The sequence below is a fragment of the Rutilus rutilus genome (assembly GCF_951802725.1).
Source record: "Rutilus rutilus genome assembly, chromosome: 6".
NCBI lineage: Eukaryota > Metazoa > Chordata > Actinopteri > Cypriniformes > Leuciscidae > Rutilus > Rutilus rutilus.
In genome coordinates this window covers 18,441,864-18,460,866 of record NC_140214.1, presented here as the reverse complement: position 1 = coordinate 18,460,866, position 19,003 = coordinate 18,441,864, and the positions used below count along the sequence as shown (strand labels likewise).

General features: G+C 37.3%; 1 protein-coding gene across 2 annotated transcripts in view; it reads right to left on the bottom strand.

The window, feature by feature from the left end:
• Window positions 1-23: 23 nt before the first annotated feature.
• The window catches only part of myripa (myosin VIIA and Rab interacting protein a), a 27,995-nt gene continuing 9,015 nt past the window's right edge, over window positions 24-19,003 (bottom strand). Inside the window, exons 3-17 of one of the 2 annotated variants that reach the window (XM_084412300.1) lie at window positions 17,783-18,004; window positions 15,715-15,851; window positions 13,697-13,777; window positions 13,447-13,544; window positions 13,262-13,342; window positions 10,507-10,632; window positions 10,205-10,376; window positions 9,485-10,053; window positions 7,362-8,819; window positions 7,147-7,206; window positions 5,981-6,166; window positions 5,728-5,889; window positions 4,063-4,140; window positions 1,283-1,343; window positions 24-1,063 (exon numbers count right to left, since the gene is read on the bottom strand). In XM_084412300.1, the coding sequence (XP_084268426.1) occupies window positions 1,050-1,063; window positions 1,283-1,343; window positions 4,063-4,140; window positions 5,728-5,889; window positions 5,981-6,166; window positions 7,147-7,206; window positions 7,362-8,819; window positions 9,485-10,053; window positions 10,205-10,376; window positions 10,507-10,632; window positions 13,262-13,342; window positions 13,447-13,544; window positions 13,697-13,777; window positions 15,715-15,851; window positions 17,783-18,004 (3,505 nt within the window). In that variant the 3' untranslated portion in view covers window positions 24-1,049. The remainder of the gene's footprint in view (window positions 1,064-1,282; window positions 1,344-4,062; window positions 4,141-5,727; window positions 5,890-5,980; window positions 6,167-7,146; window positions 7,207-7,361; window positions 8,820-9,484; window positions 10,054-10,204; window positions 10,377-10,506; window positions 10,633-13,261; window positions 13,343-13,446; window positions 13,545-13,696; window positions 13,778-15,714; window positions 15,852-17,782; window positions 18,005-19,003) is intronic. The other variant, XM_084412301.1, reaches the window with a different exon arrangement.

Genomic DNA, 19,003 nt, shown 5'->3' with positions numbered 1-19,003 from the left:
TTTATTAATTTACACATATACAATAAATCAATGTTTTTACAATAGCTCGTAAATCTCTATTATCAAATCTAACACCATAAATTTACAGTATGAGCAAATATAAAGTTTTCATGTTCTACATGACAGTGATTCATATAGCTGACACATGGCTAGAATAATCTATAAATCTGACAGAGAAATCATGTAAAAAAAAAAATGAATGCAGGAAATATTTGGTCAGATGTGCAAAACATTGGCTGCATCCAAAATTGCATACTCCCCTGCTATATAGTAGGTGAAAAACAGTATTCAGGCAAAGAGTACCCAGATGACATACTTCTTCTGAAGTGTGCATACGGTGGACACTTTACTATCCCATGAGGGGTAGGTCACATGATAATGACAACATGGTGAATGTAGTACATCCAGATTACATTCATACTACATAGAATGTACTTTGTTAGAGGTCATTACATAATTACTTATTCAAAATAAGTACCTACTCAAGAGAGTATGCAATTTCAGACGCAGCTATTATATATATCTATATATTGACAGTGAGAAATGAAAGGAATAGTTATTTCTTTCATCTGTGGAACATAAAGATATTTTGAGAAATCGTCCATAAAATGGAAGTCAATGTAAAACTATTTCTTAGATTTTAGCATACTTTCTGTAACAGGATTTTTTTATTATTATTATTAAAAGTTTAATTGAATGATGAGTTTGATTCACAGTAATGGTCAAAATGCCAAAACAAAGCTCCACATCATAATTTTACATCTTACATTTACTTATTACATTTTAGTAACTATTTCGAAATAATTCAGATACTAGTATGGAGGAGAGAGAAGTAATAAAGCAACCTGATCTAAGAGTTATGTGTTTGTGTAATACTGCATCACTGCATGAGCGATACATCAGTCATTTGAATCTATCCCACCACAGCTTGAGTTCATAAAATCTTTTCTATGACCCATGAGCTTCAAGGCACATGTGATCAGTGGCTTTTTAGGTTTTTAGTTATTCAACTTTGCGATGATGCTTGCTGATGTCTCCTTCTATCCTCTTTATGCTTCTTTATCTGAAATGTACAGATAAAATGGGAGATTCAAATCATTGCCAACATCAGATGTCTGCTTTGAATCCTCAGAATATAATGAAATGGAAATAGATGGAAGTACATTTAAAGATGACATTTCTGCAGAATGTTAAAAAAAGAATTACACATTTCTCCATTAATTACACAGGCAACATCTTTAAAATATTTCAATGATCAGTATTGGTTATGATTAGCTCTTACCTTGTGTTGGAGGTGCTGGCAGTCGCCTCCTCAGTTTCCGAGATGAGCTGATGGTTTGTGTCTGAAACAAAAGTATTATGACAGTGTAAGACAAACAGAACCTCAGATACTGTGATCTCCTGAGATATGGACAGCATAAACACATACTGCCATTTGTCTTCACACCTCACAGAGTGAAGCTTCTTTCCCTCCTGTCCTCCCTTCACATTTGATCCTTCTTCCCTCACTTCCTTCCCTTTACACATCCTTCTCTTCACTCAATTCACTTAGAAAGATTATATAAAAATGATAATGTTCTATGTCAATACAAGTGAATTCACGAAAGTCATGTTTGGTAATATTTAAAATGTCTCAGTGTGACTCAGTCTCGTCTCCACAGAAGTAATGTGGAGCATTATGTATATTTCTAATGTCAGGAATGCATCTTTTACCATTTGATGTTATTGTATTGATTATCTTTGAATTGATTATGTAATTGGCATGATACATTTACCCAACTAATAATAAATTGTTACAATTGCATTTATTCTGACTTACTCTGAAATTATTAACTCTAGTAGATTACGTTAAAGGGATAGTTCACCCAAAAATGAAAATTCTGTCATCATTTACTCACCCTCAAGTTGTTCCAAACCTGTATGAGTTTCTTTGTTCTGCTGAACACAAAGGAAGATATTTGGAAGAATGTTTGTAATCAACAGATCTCGGTCCCCATTGACTTCCATAGTAGGAAAAAAATATACTATGGTAGTCAATGGGGACCGAGATCTGTTTGGTTACAAACATTCTTCCAAATATCTTCCTTTGTGTTCAGCAGAACAAAGAAACTCATACAGGTTTGGAACAACTTCAGGGTGAGTAAACAATGATAGAATTTTCATTTTTGGGTGAACTATCCCTTTAAGTCCATAACACCACAATTCTACACTCACGTTAGTACCGGACTAACATCCAGCTTAGGTGGAGAAGAGGAGCACACCGACTGAAGTTTTAGAGATCCGACTAACACAATGGCATTAGTCATGTATGCTTAGACTGTAGAGGCTAATAATAGGTTTTCCAATCTAAATAGGGTGAGCCTCAACCTTTGATTATTTTATAGTATTATTCTAACTAAGTGTACATGGGAAAGCACTGCATGATTATACAAAGTTACCATTAAAAGTAGTTAAAGGTATTGCGGAGGATTTTCTTTTTCCGGGTGGATCATCAAGACTATTGGTCCTCCTAGTTGTCAATCATTCTGGTGATATGTTTACGTAAGGCTGTCGTACGTGCTCGTCCCTAGGTAGTTTTTGCTTTCGGGTGCTTTCGGGTGTATGTGTGTGGTGAGCTATGGTTTCAGCCATTCATTGAAGCTTGCCCGTTCTCACCGGGTTTTTTCAAAATGTCTGAGGGTCGCAAGAGAAAAAGTGTCTACGAATTGTATGACAAGAATAGAAAGGCCTCTGAAGAAAGAAACAAGACCAGAGTGTTTTTGGGAGAATATTTCACACGTTGGCGTGCGCTAAAAGCACAGGTTGGGCTTCCCACTGATGCCTCAGTCGCGAAGTTTCTACTCGACAGGTAAAGTTTGGCATGCTATTTGGAGAAATCCATTTAAAATCACTGCTAGTAAAAGTTAATGTAAGCTATGATTAGCGATGCTAGCCCTGGCACAAGTCACGCACCGCACAGACACGGTAAACATCTCAATTTGTCTAAAGTAATTATGACCAAATGGTAAAAGGTATCACGCTGAAATGTTCTAAAACCTTGTGTGTTCATTTTTGATAATTCCAATGTGTTCACATAGTATTTATTACACAAATGCAACAAGCTACTTCTCCATTGCAGATCATGTCTTGAGTCCTCACTCAATCGATCAGTATAATAAGTAAATAAAACACGGAAGGGCATTTGACATTTTGTCTTGCATGAATGTTTTTGAGTTAGAGTGTTTTTGGGAGAATATTTCACACGCTGGCGTGCGCTAAAAGCACAAGTTGGGCTTCCCACTGATTCCTCAGTCGCGAAGTTTCTACTCGACAGGTAAAGGAAAGTAGGCTTGTATGAGCCATGCCAACAGCAACTTGTAAACAGAGCGTGCACGAGGAGAACTAGGCTCGTGCATGCTCTCTCATGCACACGTTTAATAGGCGTTCCCTCTCGGGAGCAGGTAGAGTGTTGCGCATGTGCATTTTTTCAAAAAGTGGAGAGGGCGGTTCTTTTCGAAAATTCGGGAAAATCCTCCGCTATACCTTTAAGTTGGTCAGCTTGGTTTTATGGTAATGGTCGTGACCTCTGGTTAGATATAGTCTTACCTTAATTAAGTGTGTTCAGATCTATGGGGAATAAATAATATATTCTAGAATGAGCAAAGTGGAGTACGGCCGTCTAGGATATTAGTCAATCGTCTCTGTCTAATGACCGAGACTGACAAGCTTGCGGTTGTGAGATTGTGTACCCAACCGGTGCGAGACTCAAAGTGTTATAGGATTCCGGATGAACGGGTGTTATTTCAATAAAGAGTTAAATATAATAATCAAACATTCACCTAAATGTAATGATTGACAAACATCAATTAAACCTCTTTAATTTTTGGAGTCAAATGAAACAAAGAGGTAATTAAATTACTTTGCCACGCTGAAAAGACAGTAATGCAGTAAACCTTCACCCGCTTATCGGAAACTGATGTTGGACCGATTGGGCGGCCCTTACAACATTTATAGCCATAATTAGTCATAATGAGCATGTAGGATTTTGTATCTAAATATATTACTTAACTATGAAGACAATACCTTGGTAAATTGTGTCTGTGGAGTTACATTAAGACCTGCATTTTTCAGAGCCGCAATTCTTGAGGAAATGTCTGAAACCTGGGGGAGAAAAGCAGATTAAGGCAGGCAGATATAAAATGACAGAATGTGTACAGTAACAGTAAGAATGTGTACAGTAAGGCTTTTCAGAAGACTGCTATGTAAAATGCTATTGCCAGATTTGGGACACTATGGTTTGTATGTTTGCTTAATTCTATACAGTATTTATAGAGTTAAAAACCTCTGGAAAGCTGTTTTTGGCATTATTTTTATATTCTTATTCATGTTTATTAATATTTTAAAGGGTTCATATAATGCCATTTTTGTACAAGCTAATATGATTCTTTAGGGTCTAAATTAAAAGTTTGTAATATACTTTAATTAAAAATTCTCATTAGTATTGTAAGAAAACACTCATTTTACCTGGTCAAACACAGCTCTGTTTTCAGCACGCCGTTTAAGTGCATGTGTCTTTAAATGATAATGAGCTTTGCTCACCCCACCCCTCTGTTCTGTGCGTACACCGTAACACAATAACACAATAACCATAACGCGTTGTTCATTATAAATGTGGGATTATGAATTATATTGAGAACGTCATATATAGAAAACATGCCGTAATGTACCCTGAGTGTAAACAGCCGCATTCATCGTGAAGCGTGCAGCAAGCGATTTGCAAAGATTAATATAAATATTAATATAAAGGTTAATAAAACGTTACACTCACTTCAGTTATTCTGGAGGTGCAGCAGGAACACGAATAGTTGGTACCGATCCTTTTTTCAGGAGCAGCTTCTTAGCAAAACCAGCTTTATATTGACCTGGTTTGTAAAGCAGTCTGGTGTGTGAAATGATTCACGCAAACATGAAAGCATTGACGTTGATCGTGGGGAATATTCCCTTCGAAAACAAACTCAGCCACTGCGTCTTCAGCGGTTCGGATTTAGGAACATCAAAATGACTGCTGTGTTCCTTATTACACCCAAGAACAGAACACCACAATCGCTTAGACGCCATTCTGCTCATAGACACAGTGCTCCAGCGTATCAACAATGACCGCGCCAGTCCGTGCGGACTATGATTGACAGCTCGCTCACGAGCGAGGGCGAGTCTGTGTTGAAACGCTGCTGTCAATCAACAATCGTGGGAGGGGTGTCGATTTTGTGACATCACTAGGTCGAACGGCTTGATTTGAGAGAGGGGAAAACATATAAGAAGATTTAAATAACCACTGGATGGATTTTTATAATTGTATGATGGTTGTGTACAGGCACTGCCAACACACATTTCAGTACAATCAACTTGTAAAAGTGCATGTACCATTATATGACCCCTTTAATAATAATTCGTTTTATAATTTCAGTTAATTTAATTTATTTTATTTTATATTTAGCTTTATTTTTATTACAGGTTTAGTTAGTAATTGTAGTGCTTCAACTTATTTTATTTCAGTTAGTTTCCAAGGCAAACATTCTAATTTTCATTTAAGTTATTTTTATCTCATATATATATATATATATATATATATATATATATATATATACAGTATATGTATGTGTATTTTTGTTTTATTTCAGCTTTGTTTCAATTAACGAAAACTAGAGAGAGAGAGAGAGAGAGAGAGCACAGCGTCCAGGCCGAACACACCTGGAGCTCAGACTGCTGCACCTGGGCTGCTGCAGAGGCCACCTGGTCCTCCAGATGAGCCAGCTCTCTTTCGGTGGTGGATCCACCGATGCTGCGCGCACACTCTTCCAGATCTCCCAGTTCAGCCTCAAGCCCGTACACTGTCCCTGCCGCCACATACACCTGCGCACGGTGGAATCAATCAGAACAAACTGAGAAGCAGCTCATAATTCCCAGTGGCGTGACAAATGTTCATCTCAGAAAGAATGCATACGTTCTCCTCCAGTCTGCTGAGCTGCTCGTCCAGTCTTCTGGCCTCGGCAGGGGGAATGCTTGAGACGTCACTGTGGTCTGTTTGGCTTTGTCCGTCTCCCATTGATCCGTGAATCAGATCCTCAGTGGCGTTCAGTACTTTCAGCACCTCGGAGGTGATGCTGCGCAGTGATACAGCCGAGTACTTCTGTTCAAGATAAATACATAAGAGGAAGGTACTGTAAACTTTACACACTAACATTCAGATGCATATGAATGGAAATGAATGGGGCATAAAGTCACACCTGCAGCAGCACAATGTAGGGCTGCGCAATTTTCACTAAACCATAACTGTAAATTATTTCACTTTATATTGTAATCACAGTTATTAATATTGATTAATAAAATTAACAATAAAATATGTTTTTTTTGTATGGGCCAACTGCAGGCCATATTCTTTATGTGGGCTACACATCTAAAACTGAGACATTTAATTGTTTGTATTTTATTGTTGTTACATGCAGTAAATCTAGACAGCAACTAAACGGCTAAATATTGTTCTACCTAGCAGCATGAAAGCATCTGTTATTTAAATAATAAATAAATTATATACAGAATAGCGAGCTAAAAGCTGTGACTTTAGTTTGGCATGAGCTCACTATGTTTTGCACTATCGAAAAAAAACATTATAACCAACTAACCTATGAACACTGCACAGTGAATCAATTACCAACATTTAGGAAAAAAGATGCTTTGGTAAAAAAAAATTGAGAATTTAAAATTCTCACAATTATGAGATTAAAAGACCTAATATAACATAATTATGACAAACTCCTAATTATGATCATCTCATAATATGACTTAGTATGTCATGATTTAGTATGTCATGATTTTCTTTTTATCTCATAATTATGACTTAGCATGTTATAGTTTTAACATTTTATGCTTTGTATGTCATTATTATGATTTACCAAAGCATAATTTTTTTTCTTATCTGGCAGAAATGAGTTTCCATACTTACAGTATTTACATAAATATAATGATTTATAATGAGAGAAATTCTAAGTATGACGTTTGAAATTCTAAGTTCAAAGCAGATTTAAACACCTCAGGGACACATACAATAGCTTAGTAAATTATGAGTGCGTAAATGAGAGCATCCTATCCATATTAGCATACAGTCATCACCTGCTGTAGTATATTGGAGATAAAATTTAGGTTTTTCTCTTTGTCCAGCACGTGTGCATCCTAATAAAGATCAAAAAGAGGCAGAAGAAGACATAGAATGAAATGAGAAGAGCTTCAGAGATTAATTAGCAGATGAAATAAAGAATGTTAGATACAAGCAGGTTACTGTAGTATAGTTATAGTTTACTGTAATACGGTTATGGTATAGTTGTTACCTTGTAGATCTCCTCTGGTGACAGATATTCCTCCTGACCAGATGGGGCGCTGTGCTGAATTCTGGGGTCTTTGTCCCTCTTCTCCTTCATTTTAACCACGTCACCTTGACCGTTGCCATCGTTCCCTTGAACGCTCTCTTCTGATGATGTGATGCATTGTTTGTCTTCTGTCTCAGTATATTCACTGCGGTTCTTTAGTGCCACCAATTCGTCCTTAATTTCTTTTTTCTGTACCTTCTTCGATTGTCCACCAACAAAGCATACCTTCTCTTCCATCATCTCTAGTTTCTCTTCCTCACTTCCCTCCCTGTCTAAAAATACCACCTCACTAGTGTAAGCTTCTATGTTACCTTCCATGTCATCCAAAGCCTTCACTACAGAATCGATGATCTTATCAAATTCCATGTTTCCATCTTCACTTATAAATCTATTCAAAGCCAGTTCAGAGGATAAGGCCTGTCCCCGCTTCTCAATATGATCGATCATCTCTGTATTCTCAGCTCTGCTCTGCTGACCTTCAACGACATTTCCACCATCTTTTATTTCTGCTTTTCTCTCTTCAGTCTGAACTTCTCCCTTGTTCTTTGTCTCTTTATTTCTCTCACTAGTGATCTCATTTTTTGCATCTGTCTCTGCGGGTGTCTGTTTTTGCCTCCCAGAGCTCATTTCTTTTGACATTTGCGTCTCCTTCGTGTCCTTTTGCTTACTAATGTCCTGCTCTGCCACAGTGTCCTTTTGCTTTTTCTCTGATGTCTCTTCTTCTGCTTTTTCAACCATCTTCTCTACATGATTTTGTTTTATTTTGTAACGTTGTATCATTTTGTCTCCATCTGTTCTGTCATCCACCACCAGCATCCCAGTTATCATTGATTGATTTATGCCTCCATTTACAGTTTGATGCTTAAACCTGTCCAGTTCATCATCAGTGGAGGAAAGTAGTGTCTCACTGACCTGACTGGTCAACTCTCTGAGTTTGGAAGTCAGATCATCTTTTTTCAACATCTCAGTTCTCCTTACTTGATTTGTGGCTTCAATTTCATCTGATCTTTCTTTTGCAACAGCCTCAATCTTCAATAAAGCATCTCCCATGACTTCATCTCCCACTTTTGCTTTTGTTTCATCATCTTCATCCCACATTTGATACTCCAACCTGTCCAATTCATCCTCAGTGGAGGAAAGTTGTGTTTCTCTGACTTGACTGGTCAGCTCTTTTAGCTTGGAAGTCAACTGTTGATCTAAAGATCCAACCAGACCAAGGGCTCTATGATTTGAATTGCTAGGAGAACTGAGATCAGGTCCAAATGGATCAGGGGTCACAGCTCCAGAGCTCAAGATGTCAGGGGTAGCAGTGTCTGAAGTGTCATCTTCCAGAGCATGATCACATGGTCTTTTTCCATGCAAGTCTTGTTTTACATGACGACTCTTCACCAGAGAATCTGAGAGTTGGCTATTGGAATCCTGCCAAGAAAGAATTTAACAAGGGATGTTAAAGCTTCCATATTACCTTAAAATATTAATATTTTTAATATATATTTATAATTGTAAGGATGAATTGAATTGCTGAAAAATCACAGTAAATACTTTTACATTGTTGCAAAAAAATTATATTTCATCAAAGAATATATTAAATTAGAAAACAGTTATTTTAAATTGTAATAATGTTTCACAATACTTTTATTTTTGTTAAGCATAAGAGACTTCTTTCAAAAAGTTTTTTTTTTTTTTAAAGACCGACCTCAAATGTTTAAACAGTAGTGTGTATATATAATGTCTTTATGAAATACACAAAATTAATTAATTCTGCATTCTATAGAATGGCCAGAAATCATTAAATGAATTGCAAATTTTTGATTATTTTATTCTACTGACAGTTTTTTATAGTAAGAAATGTAATTTATTATTTATTTTATAGGCTCATAAATCGTATATTATAGTAGTAGTGAGATATTATTTGTTTTGGTTCGGTACCAATTATTTAATTTTGGAAACAACAAAGTATAAATGTATGGAAATATATAGCAGTCTTTATATTTTTATATTATATGTACTTGATATTAAAAGGTTTAAAACCCCTGCTCTAAATCAAAGCCAACACATGTTGTACAACAAACAATCATTCTCACCGGTACAGCCAAAGACAATACTGACTGTCCTTTCCACTCTGCCTCCTCTCTCTTATTTTTCCTCCTTCGTCGTGATCTCTTGACCCTGCTGTCCTCTAGACCATCCTCACTGCTTTCAGCCCCTCCTGGGTTGGAATTAACATCCATGATGTTCGAGAGGCGGGCGGATGAGAGTCGCCTATGTTCTAGTGACACTTTTCTCTTCAGGAAGGGCAGCATATTTTTGTGGGACTTGGGTATTGGTCCATCCGGTCCTGAGGAGTTCTCAGTGTCAGCATTCAAGGTGTGTGCAGTGATATTTTGTGCTTGTGCATCCAAAGGCAAGTAGGATTCTGTGTAACTCAACTGCTTATTGGCAGACATTTTACGACGAAACTCTACTAGTGCAGCGCCATAGCCCCCATTAGCTTCGGGCTCTGTTTCGGAGCCCATTTCGTCATAAGCTGACCCCACGCCAGACTCCCTTTCTAAGACGCTGTAGACAAGACTTTTGCGCTTAGTTAAAAGGCTCGGTCGAGAGAGCAAGTTGCTCTGATAAGCAATCCAGTTCCCATCAGGACTCTGTAACACTGAAGACATATACACAGCATTTAGACATGTATATAAATGGAGGTGATCAACAGTTTAAACAAGTATAAATTGCTTTAAAATCTCTCTGTTGTAAGCAAGAAGCATTAATTAACTGATTAAGAATCATATGGATTAAGTCAAGGATCTAACTGGAATTGTCCAGTCGGTCAACACTCCTCCAGCTAGGCATGGCCTGGACAGGCATCGTTTCTTCTTTCTTCATTTCCAGAGCATGACTTTTCGAAGCTGAAGGCCTTGACCCAGTGTTAGCATGCTGGTCTGTTTTCTCATCAGTCAAGAGACAGAAAGCTGAGTAAGACCTCTGGGGGGAAAGGAGAAGCAAAAGAGCAATACAAAAGCATTACAGAGTCAGTGCATTCAATAGTGCATCTAAAAAGTGGCCAAAATTGCAAGTGATTGAGTCTTTGAAAAAAAATAAAAGGCCAGTGTACCCAGAGATAAGCATCGAAGGCACTCTGGGTTTGATCAGGAGAGGTCTCATCATTGTTCTGGCTGGGCAACAGGTCCAGATTACATCCAGACTGAATCTCAGACGGATCCATCCTCTGGTGGACAATCTGTTGTTTAAATATTCCAATATAATCAGTGTATACAAACATTGTCATCACTGATAAATAATAATATGATCATTTAAAATGAACGCAAATGGAAACGGGACAGGCAACTTGTCTCATTACAAATGTTCAAAGACTCTCTAACAGCATACCAGAATGCTGCTAAGTCTGCGAAAGCTGCTTATTTTTCTAACTTAATTGAATCCAATCACTCTAACCCAAAGGTTCTGTTTTCAGTCATTCAGTCTGTTGTAAATCCATCTGTTAACACATTGTCTGTTGCCTCAGATGCTCTATGTGAAGACTTCCAAAGATTTTTTATTAACTTTTTATTTTTTAGTTAACTAAATCACTAACTTAAGACTTAGTGTCTGCCCTAATTTAACTGTCCCCCCAATCTTGACACCTGCTTCTGCTTTTTGGGAGGTTTTTGATCCTATCAACCTCCAGACACTGAAGGACGTGACTGTGAAGCTCAAACCTTCATTTTGTCCTAATGATATCATTCACCAGAGATTAAAAAAATTAATCATTGATTCGGTTGGGCAAGGTATGGTATCTCTTATCAACAAGTGTCTCAAAACGGGCTCTGTCCCTGCCAATCTTAAAGTGGCTACAGTCACTCCTCTGCTCAAGAAGCCTTAACTAGATCCTTCTGTTTTAAAAATACTTCGGCCTATCTCTGTCTTACCTTTCATTTCTAAGCTATTGGAGAAAATTGTGCTGGATCAACTCCAACACTTTTTGTCAAATAATTGTATCTATGAGGTTTTTCAATCTGGTTTTAGGTCTGCTCACAGCACTGAGTCGTCCGCCCTCCTGAGAGTGTCAAACGATATTTATCTCTCCACTGATTCCGGAGATACTGTGATTCTTGTTCCCTTAGATCTTTCGGCAGCTTTTGATACCATTGACCACCCTACTCTTTTATCTAGACTAGAGTCTTGGGTGGGTCTAAAAGCTTCTGTTCTACCATGGTTTCAGTCATACCTGTCTGACAGAAAGTTTTTAGTAAAGATGGGTAATTTCTCCAGCTCCATGGCACCTCTGACCTGTGGTCTTCCACAGGACACTATTTTGGCTCCCTCTCTTTTTTCTCTCTACATGCTCTGGGCGCTATTCTAAGGAAACATGGTGTATCATTTCATTTTTACGCAGACGACTCCCAAATTTTTATTCCAATCAAGAGAAACAACCCTGCAGCGATGAATTCTCTTCTGCAATGCTTAGAGGAGGTTAAAGCATGGCTAGCCCAAAATTTCCTCTTTCTAAATGAAGACAAGACTGAGGTCATTGTTTTCGGCCCAAATGAAAATTCTCAGTGTATAAGCCCTGATTTAGAGAGTCTATCGGCTTTTAAATCCCCAGGGGTGCGGAACTTAGGTGTTCTTGTTGACCAGCCTTTAAAATTTGACAAACACATTTCATCCGTAATCAGTTCCAGTTTCTACTAACTTCGTCTACTGTCTAAAATCAAAGGCTTTCTCACTCCGAAAACTCTGGAAATGGCTGTTAATGCATTTATAACGTCTCGGCTAGATTACTGCTCCTTACTGACTCCTTATATTGCTCAAATTGCTCGTCTTCAGTTAGTCCAAAATACTGTGGCCAGACATATTCATAAGTGTCGCAAATATGACCACATCTCTCTGATTCTCAAATCTCTACACTGGCTACCAGTTTGACAGCGAATAGTTTTTAAAATTCTACTCTTTGTTTTTAAATCTCTACATAACTTAGCTCCTGCCCATCTCTCTGAACTTGGTCATCCTTACACTCCGTCCAGAAGCCTAAGATCCTACGACCATGCTCTGTTGGTAGTCCCTCGCGTTTGACTCAAGCGTAGAGGGGAGCGTGCATTTGCGGTGGCAGGGCCACCACTCTGAAACACCCTGCCTCTAGAGATTAGAATAGCCCCTACTCTGTCTGTCTTCAAGTCTCTGTTAAAAACCTACCTGTTTTCTTTATTCATTTTGATCTCTATTCTTAGGTTGGTTTTACTATTTTATATTTGAGTCTGATACTGTTTTGCCACTCCTGTGTTTCCATTCTATATTTGAGTCTGATACTGCTTTGCCCTTCTGTTTGACTATTTTATATTTGAGTCTGATACTGCTTTGCCACTTCTGTTTTACTATTTTAAATTTGAGTCTGATACTGTTTTGCTACTCCGGTTTTAAGGTTGCTCTTAGCTTTGCTGCTTTTATTTGTGTTTTATGTGTTGTTATGCAGGTATTATTTTCATATGATTTATCTGGTTGTTCTGTAAAGCACTTTGGTGTTACATAAATAAAGTGAACTTGAACTTGAACTATTGGCAATAGCAAGTCCAGTACTTTCTCTGCAGCAGCAGCAGCAATTACAGCAGCATATCAGATCTATTCAAGACCGCCAAGACCAAATATATCAAAATTGTCATACCCATTACCATAACAAACACTCCGAGAGTTGTCAGGACAGAACTGCATTTATTTGAAATGCATTCATTATAAATGTCTTTACTGTCGCTTTTGATCAATTTGATACGTCCTTGCTGAAGTATTAATTTCATTAATTAATCACTGCACAATGAATTGTGGACAATGTAAAACTCTACCCTCATGAAAGGTCATTGCTCACATGTGTTACTCACTTTCTGTACTATTGTTTTGGCCAATTCCTCTATCAGCTCTGCTCTGTTCTCTCGCAGATAATGAGCTTCGTTCTGCTTCTCCTACAAAATAAAATGTCAAACAGTTGCCATGTCAAACTTGCCAATTTATCAAGAATGAATGAATGAAAGAATGAATAAATGATCTTATATAGGGAAAGTCTTACTTGACTGTTAGTCTGGCTCTCAGCCTTGGCAATGGCTTCATCTATGGCCTCTTCTGCCACACGCATTGCCACGCTAATAGTCTCCTCCATGCTGTGCTCTGGAGAGAGATATAATAATTAAAGCCTTTATAGATAGAAAATATAGTTGCAGTGAAGTGTTTTCAAATATTCACTGAATGAAACTAATAAAAACAAAACGATTGATATAGCAAACCATTCATATCTAAATAGGATATATTTGATCACAAACCTTCACTTTGTCTGTAGAATGTGGAGTCACTCTCATACACGCTACTTTCATTGCAGATGCTCTCCTCACAAGTGCTCCCCTCTGTTGGTGCAAAACAAAATTACAGCTCATTTCATCAAAAAACTTTAATAACTCTTTAGAATTTATCAATTTTCAGTTGGAGAGGATGTATAAATTTAGAAAATATATGTTGCATTCCATGAGGAAACACTTAAAGCCTGGAGCCTCAATTTCTGAAGGCATCAATCTTTAATGAAATAGACCATCCGCAAAATAAAATCTGTCGGTTTCTAGTTTTTCCTAATATACTTTTTTTCCATAAGTAAAATAATATTCTCAATATTGATAAGCTAGGACAAAAGTGGAATATAGAGATTGGCTCAATGTGAAAAAATATATTTTTTAATAAATGGTGTAACCATTTGCATCACACATTTCTGTTGTTGTTGTTCTTGTTGTTGACAAGCGCTTCCTGAGAGATTCGACAGCACTTCCAGCTGCGACACATGATTTAATCACTGTCTCAGTCTCAGAGAGCAGTCGGATGACAAATCATTTGATGGGTAACTACTGACATATCAATATGGCCTCAGCTCCACATAGAGCCCTTTAAAGTGTTTCCCTTGATCCGGTGAAGGTCAAACTGCCTCTGAAGTCACCTGCTACCCCTTTACAATGAGCCAATGTTTACGCCTACTCTCTACTGCGGAGAGCAAATCAAAGTAATGTTATAAATCTAGCTTTTTCAATGAGATAAAGCTGAAGACTGATGTTGCAGCTTAAAAACCTATCCTATAATGCTATAAGCTTATTGCTCCATTCTTAGCACTTGTCCGACATTAAACTCAAACAGATTATCTTTCTAGCTTTTCTCTGCATCAAATTTTCAAGGCCTGACCACATAGTGCAGAGAGTTTTGTGGCCGAAGCTCTTTATTTTTCACTGTCACTGCAATGCTTTTTTCTCTCTTCCACAGAGAGCTATTCTTCCTCAGAAGTTACAGGGGTCTGCTGAGGTGACAAACAACCACAGTCATGGTCATCCATTGTTAATGTGCCATTGGCCTTGCGTTTAACTGCCTTTCTCTTAATGGAGAAGACATTTTTTGTTCACAGACCACAGCAAAACTGAAACGGAGGCTGAGCACAGATCATAACTCTTTGTGCCCACAAATACAAGCAAAGGAGCCTTCGAGCTGGTGTGGAAGAGGAAAATAACCTTTGAGATTTTTTTTATACTTCCAAACAAAGGTGTACTGTAGTATATTTCTGGCTGTTAGTTGCTGTACATTTTCCAGTAGAATATTTTTTCTACCACTTTAAAAATGACAACTGTGTATTGTAGATAACTATATATTGTGCAGGTTCAGAAGGATGGATGGGCCTAATATTTTTACAGTGTGTTTTACTATTATTAAAATAATAGTCACGTCTGTAGCATTGATTTTTCAATAAAATTAATGTTTAATTTCTGATTAATTTCTTTCTGTGCTCCAGATATTTTAATTTAGGAAAGTGATTAAATGATTTATCTGATTAAGTAAGTACTAAATAATGTAATATGCATATGCAATTTTATTCACTATTTAAATGTTAGGAATACAATTGGGCAGGAATCCATCAGGTCATATCAAACTGTACAGTGACCTTTCCTCCGTAAACAGATTTTTTATTTTTTTTTATCCTGCTGCTGCTAAATCAGAGACAGAGGAGGTAAATCAGATTATAGTATCCCTGCCTGCTCTATCCTTAGCCCTTATGAATTAGTGCTATAATAGATGCAAAAATGAACAGTGTAAAAGACAGTGCTAGAGCTGGAAGGACAATCCAAAACTGAAATATCCTCCGGATGCAGATGGTATTTGAAATGAAGAAACTCTTACAAATATGCAACATGTAAACAGCTCTTTTAACTCCAAAACATAGCAAATATATACCAAAATACATTATAAAATGTCATAGTGTAAAAACATCCTTTATTTTAAAGGAAGGTCACACAAAAGTCCAGATGGCGAGTACCTGTAGGGTCTGCTAGCACTCCATGCTCGGCCGCATGCCTCCTGTAGAGGTTCTTTAACACTTTAGCACTGCCAAACCTTTTAAAACGCCTTCTCACATTATTGTAGAACCATTCCAGTGACTGGGTCTTCAGTAGCCTGAAAATACACAAACAAGGCCACATTATCGTGCTTATTTAAGGGCATTCTTGAGATTTAGTTTACTTTACACTGATTAAAACCTTTGACAATATAAGTACAGTATGTTGTGATTATGCAGAGAATGACATTTGTCCTATAATCACAGACACAAGGTCCTATAATCAACAAGCGCATACAAATAATACATAGACAGAAAGGTCAGAGTAAACATGCACTTTTGAGCATGCTCAACATCAAAGACCTTGTTTGCTGTTAAGACAGTGATTATACTAGTATACAAAGTACAGACTGCCCGAAAGACAAATAGCTCAATGTTGCCATGCCACTGATAGAAGAAGTCCAGGAATAATCTGAATTAAAATTTGTATTTTTAGAGGAATTGCCTGCTGGGGACATATAAGATTATTGTTTAGTTGGTATACACAGTAAGAAATGTTGTTAAAAAGACAAGAAAAAAGACTGCTTCAGAGTTTAAAATAAAAAAATTAATTGTACACTAAAAGCAGGAAATTAAAAAAATCAGAAGAATCTTTATTCTTATGGTCCAGGGACCAAGCCAAAATTGTGTATCAATCAACAATTACGTTGGCATTATTACATTGACAACCATGTTGTTATCATCTGTTTTTTTTTTAAAATATGCAGAGAAATATGAGAGGTTAGTAAAGACAACACGGTGTTGTTTTCATGCTTAAAATAGCATTCTGCGTCCTTTCACCATTATGTACAGACTCCAGATACCCCTTGAGGACAAATTATATTTTTCCCACAAAAAAAGAAAAAGGCATTTTATTCTGTTAATGGAAATTACTGGTTCATGCATTTATGTAATTGACTAGACAAAATAAGCAACATATACTGTACATAGGATACTGCATACTGTATATACCTGTCTGTCTATAAACATAGCAAAAATCGGAATTGTCTGCTTCCATTCAGTAATGTTCAAATACACTGATATTTGAAATGAAACCTGGAATAAGCATCAGTTTTATTACGTGACAACGGAGGAGATAAATCTAGAGCGGATGTGTGTAGTATCAAAATACTGAACCCCTTAATGGAAGTGCCCTGTTATAAACAGTTATGGCACTGTCTTTCATTAAACCATGAGTATAAACACGCCCGAACAGATGCTCAATATGATTTGACATATACGAGAGTCACAGCAGAAAAGCATGCGCATTTTCACATTAAAACTATCCGTTCACAGAACTAGTCCTGAACTCTTAAGGATGTTGTTTAATTGAGCTCTTTTCAATTACAATAGATTTAGTTTAGATTGATTTAGAATAACTGTGCACTTTACTACATCATGCAAATTAGTATATATTAAATGCGTATATTGTATAAGGGAAACAGATTTCGGTCTTCAGTGTTTACTAGGAATACATAAACATCAATCTGGCCGATATGCTATATTATTTTGTCTAAATATTAAAAATTAAATAAAATTAAACTAAACTAAAATTGTACTGTAATTAAACTTGAAGTGTACTTACTGTAAATGTTACAAGTGAATTTAGGCATCACAGCATTATAAAGATTAAGATAAATATATAAAGATCTTTAAAATATAAAGATTATATTTAGCTGTGTTATTAAATTGTTAGTGTTTTTAAAGATTTGCTTTAAGTGAGCATTAGATGATGGCAAAGGTAATATAAATGTAAAATGTATAAATACTGTAGAAATGAGCATGCACAATTAAATATCCAATACTGGCTAGAAATAAAACAATCTCTTATATCAACCAATAACCAATACGTTTCACTATAACATTCACCCCTAGTTTTAACCCCTAATACTCTAACAGAAGCATCATGAGCCTTTAACCTGCAGGTGTTTCCCACTTAAGCCCCCTGACAGAGCTTGCTCTCACTCTATTTCCAAACCACAACAGCTCTTGTTAGCACGACAATACTGACCTGGTCTTCTGGCAGGCGGAGCACAGCCAGCCTTTGTCCTTCTTACTGTAGGTGCAGCATCCCTTGCAGACGTTGTAGCAACAGTCCAGGCAGGAACGCTTGGGGTTGAGCAGGAAGGTGAAGGGAGAACAGCAGCGGATGCAGCAGCGCTCATTAAACTGGTGCTGCCGTGACAGCAGAACAGACCGACTGCCCTCCTCAACCAGCACCTTCTTCATTCCACTGGACAGAGAGAGAGAGGAGAGAGAGAGAGGAGAGAGAGAGAGGAGAGAGAGAGAGGAGAGAGAGAGAGGAGAGAGAGAGAGAGAGAGAGAGAGAGAGAGAGAGAGAGAGAGAGAGACAGAGACAGAGAGACAGAGAGACAGAGACAGAGAGACAGAGAGAGAGAGAGAGAGAGAGAGACAGAGACAGAGACAGAGAGACAGAGAGAGCGAGAGACAGAGAGACAGAGAGAGAGAGAGACAGAGAGAGAGAGAGAGAGAGAGAGAGAGAGAGAGAGAGAGAGAGAGAGAGAGAGAGAGGAGTATAAAAAAGAAAAACATGTAATATAAAGCATGCGACTATAAAAATGATACATAAGCTGATGTATATTTGTCTGAGTTTAAGCAGGACACATTAAAAACCATTCATAATTAATCTCTATGTAAAGCGGGCTGTAGTGCCCCATAAGTGGATCATGTTCACATGACATCTGCGTGTTGACAGATGCACTACATTTGCCCTTCAACGTCTTAAATCTGTCAGGATTTCCAGCCGTACTGCAGCCTCCAGAGATGAGAGCAATTCTGCAAAATTGCTCTGACATTTAGCAAAGAGACAAGACACCCAATACTATGTAGTAGAACACTATTTGCAGCCAACCAGCACATACACACTTTGTTTGGATTAGGTCCATTAGATTTATGATGCTCAATTAAACATACGTATTCATCATATGTATTTATCATACAGTATTATACATACATTACAGTATATTCAGCTTATATATATAAACATACACACATACATACATATGAGGTCTGTCTGTATATTAGGAGCTTACATCGATTCATTCAGCAACTGTCTTTATGAATGAGTCATTGAATCATTCACTCATCAGATTCATTCAGTGCTGCTCAAAGATGTGCAACAGTTAATTCTGCTTTGACTTTGGTTGGAGAGGTACTGCAAAATTACACAAAGTAACTGGCAATACTGTGTCTAAATTTCTAAGTTACTTAG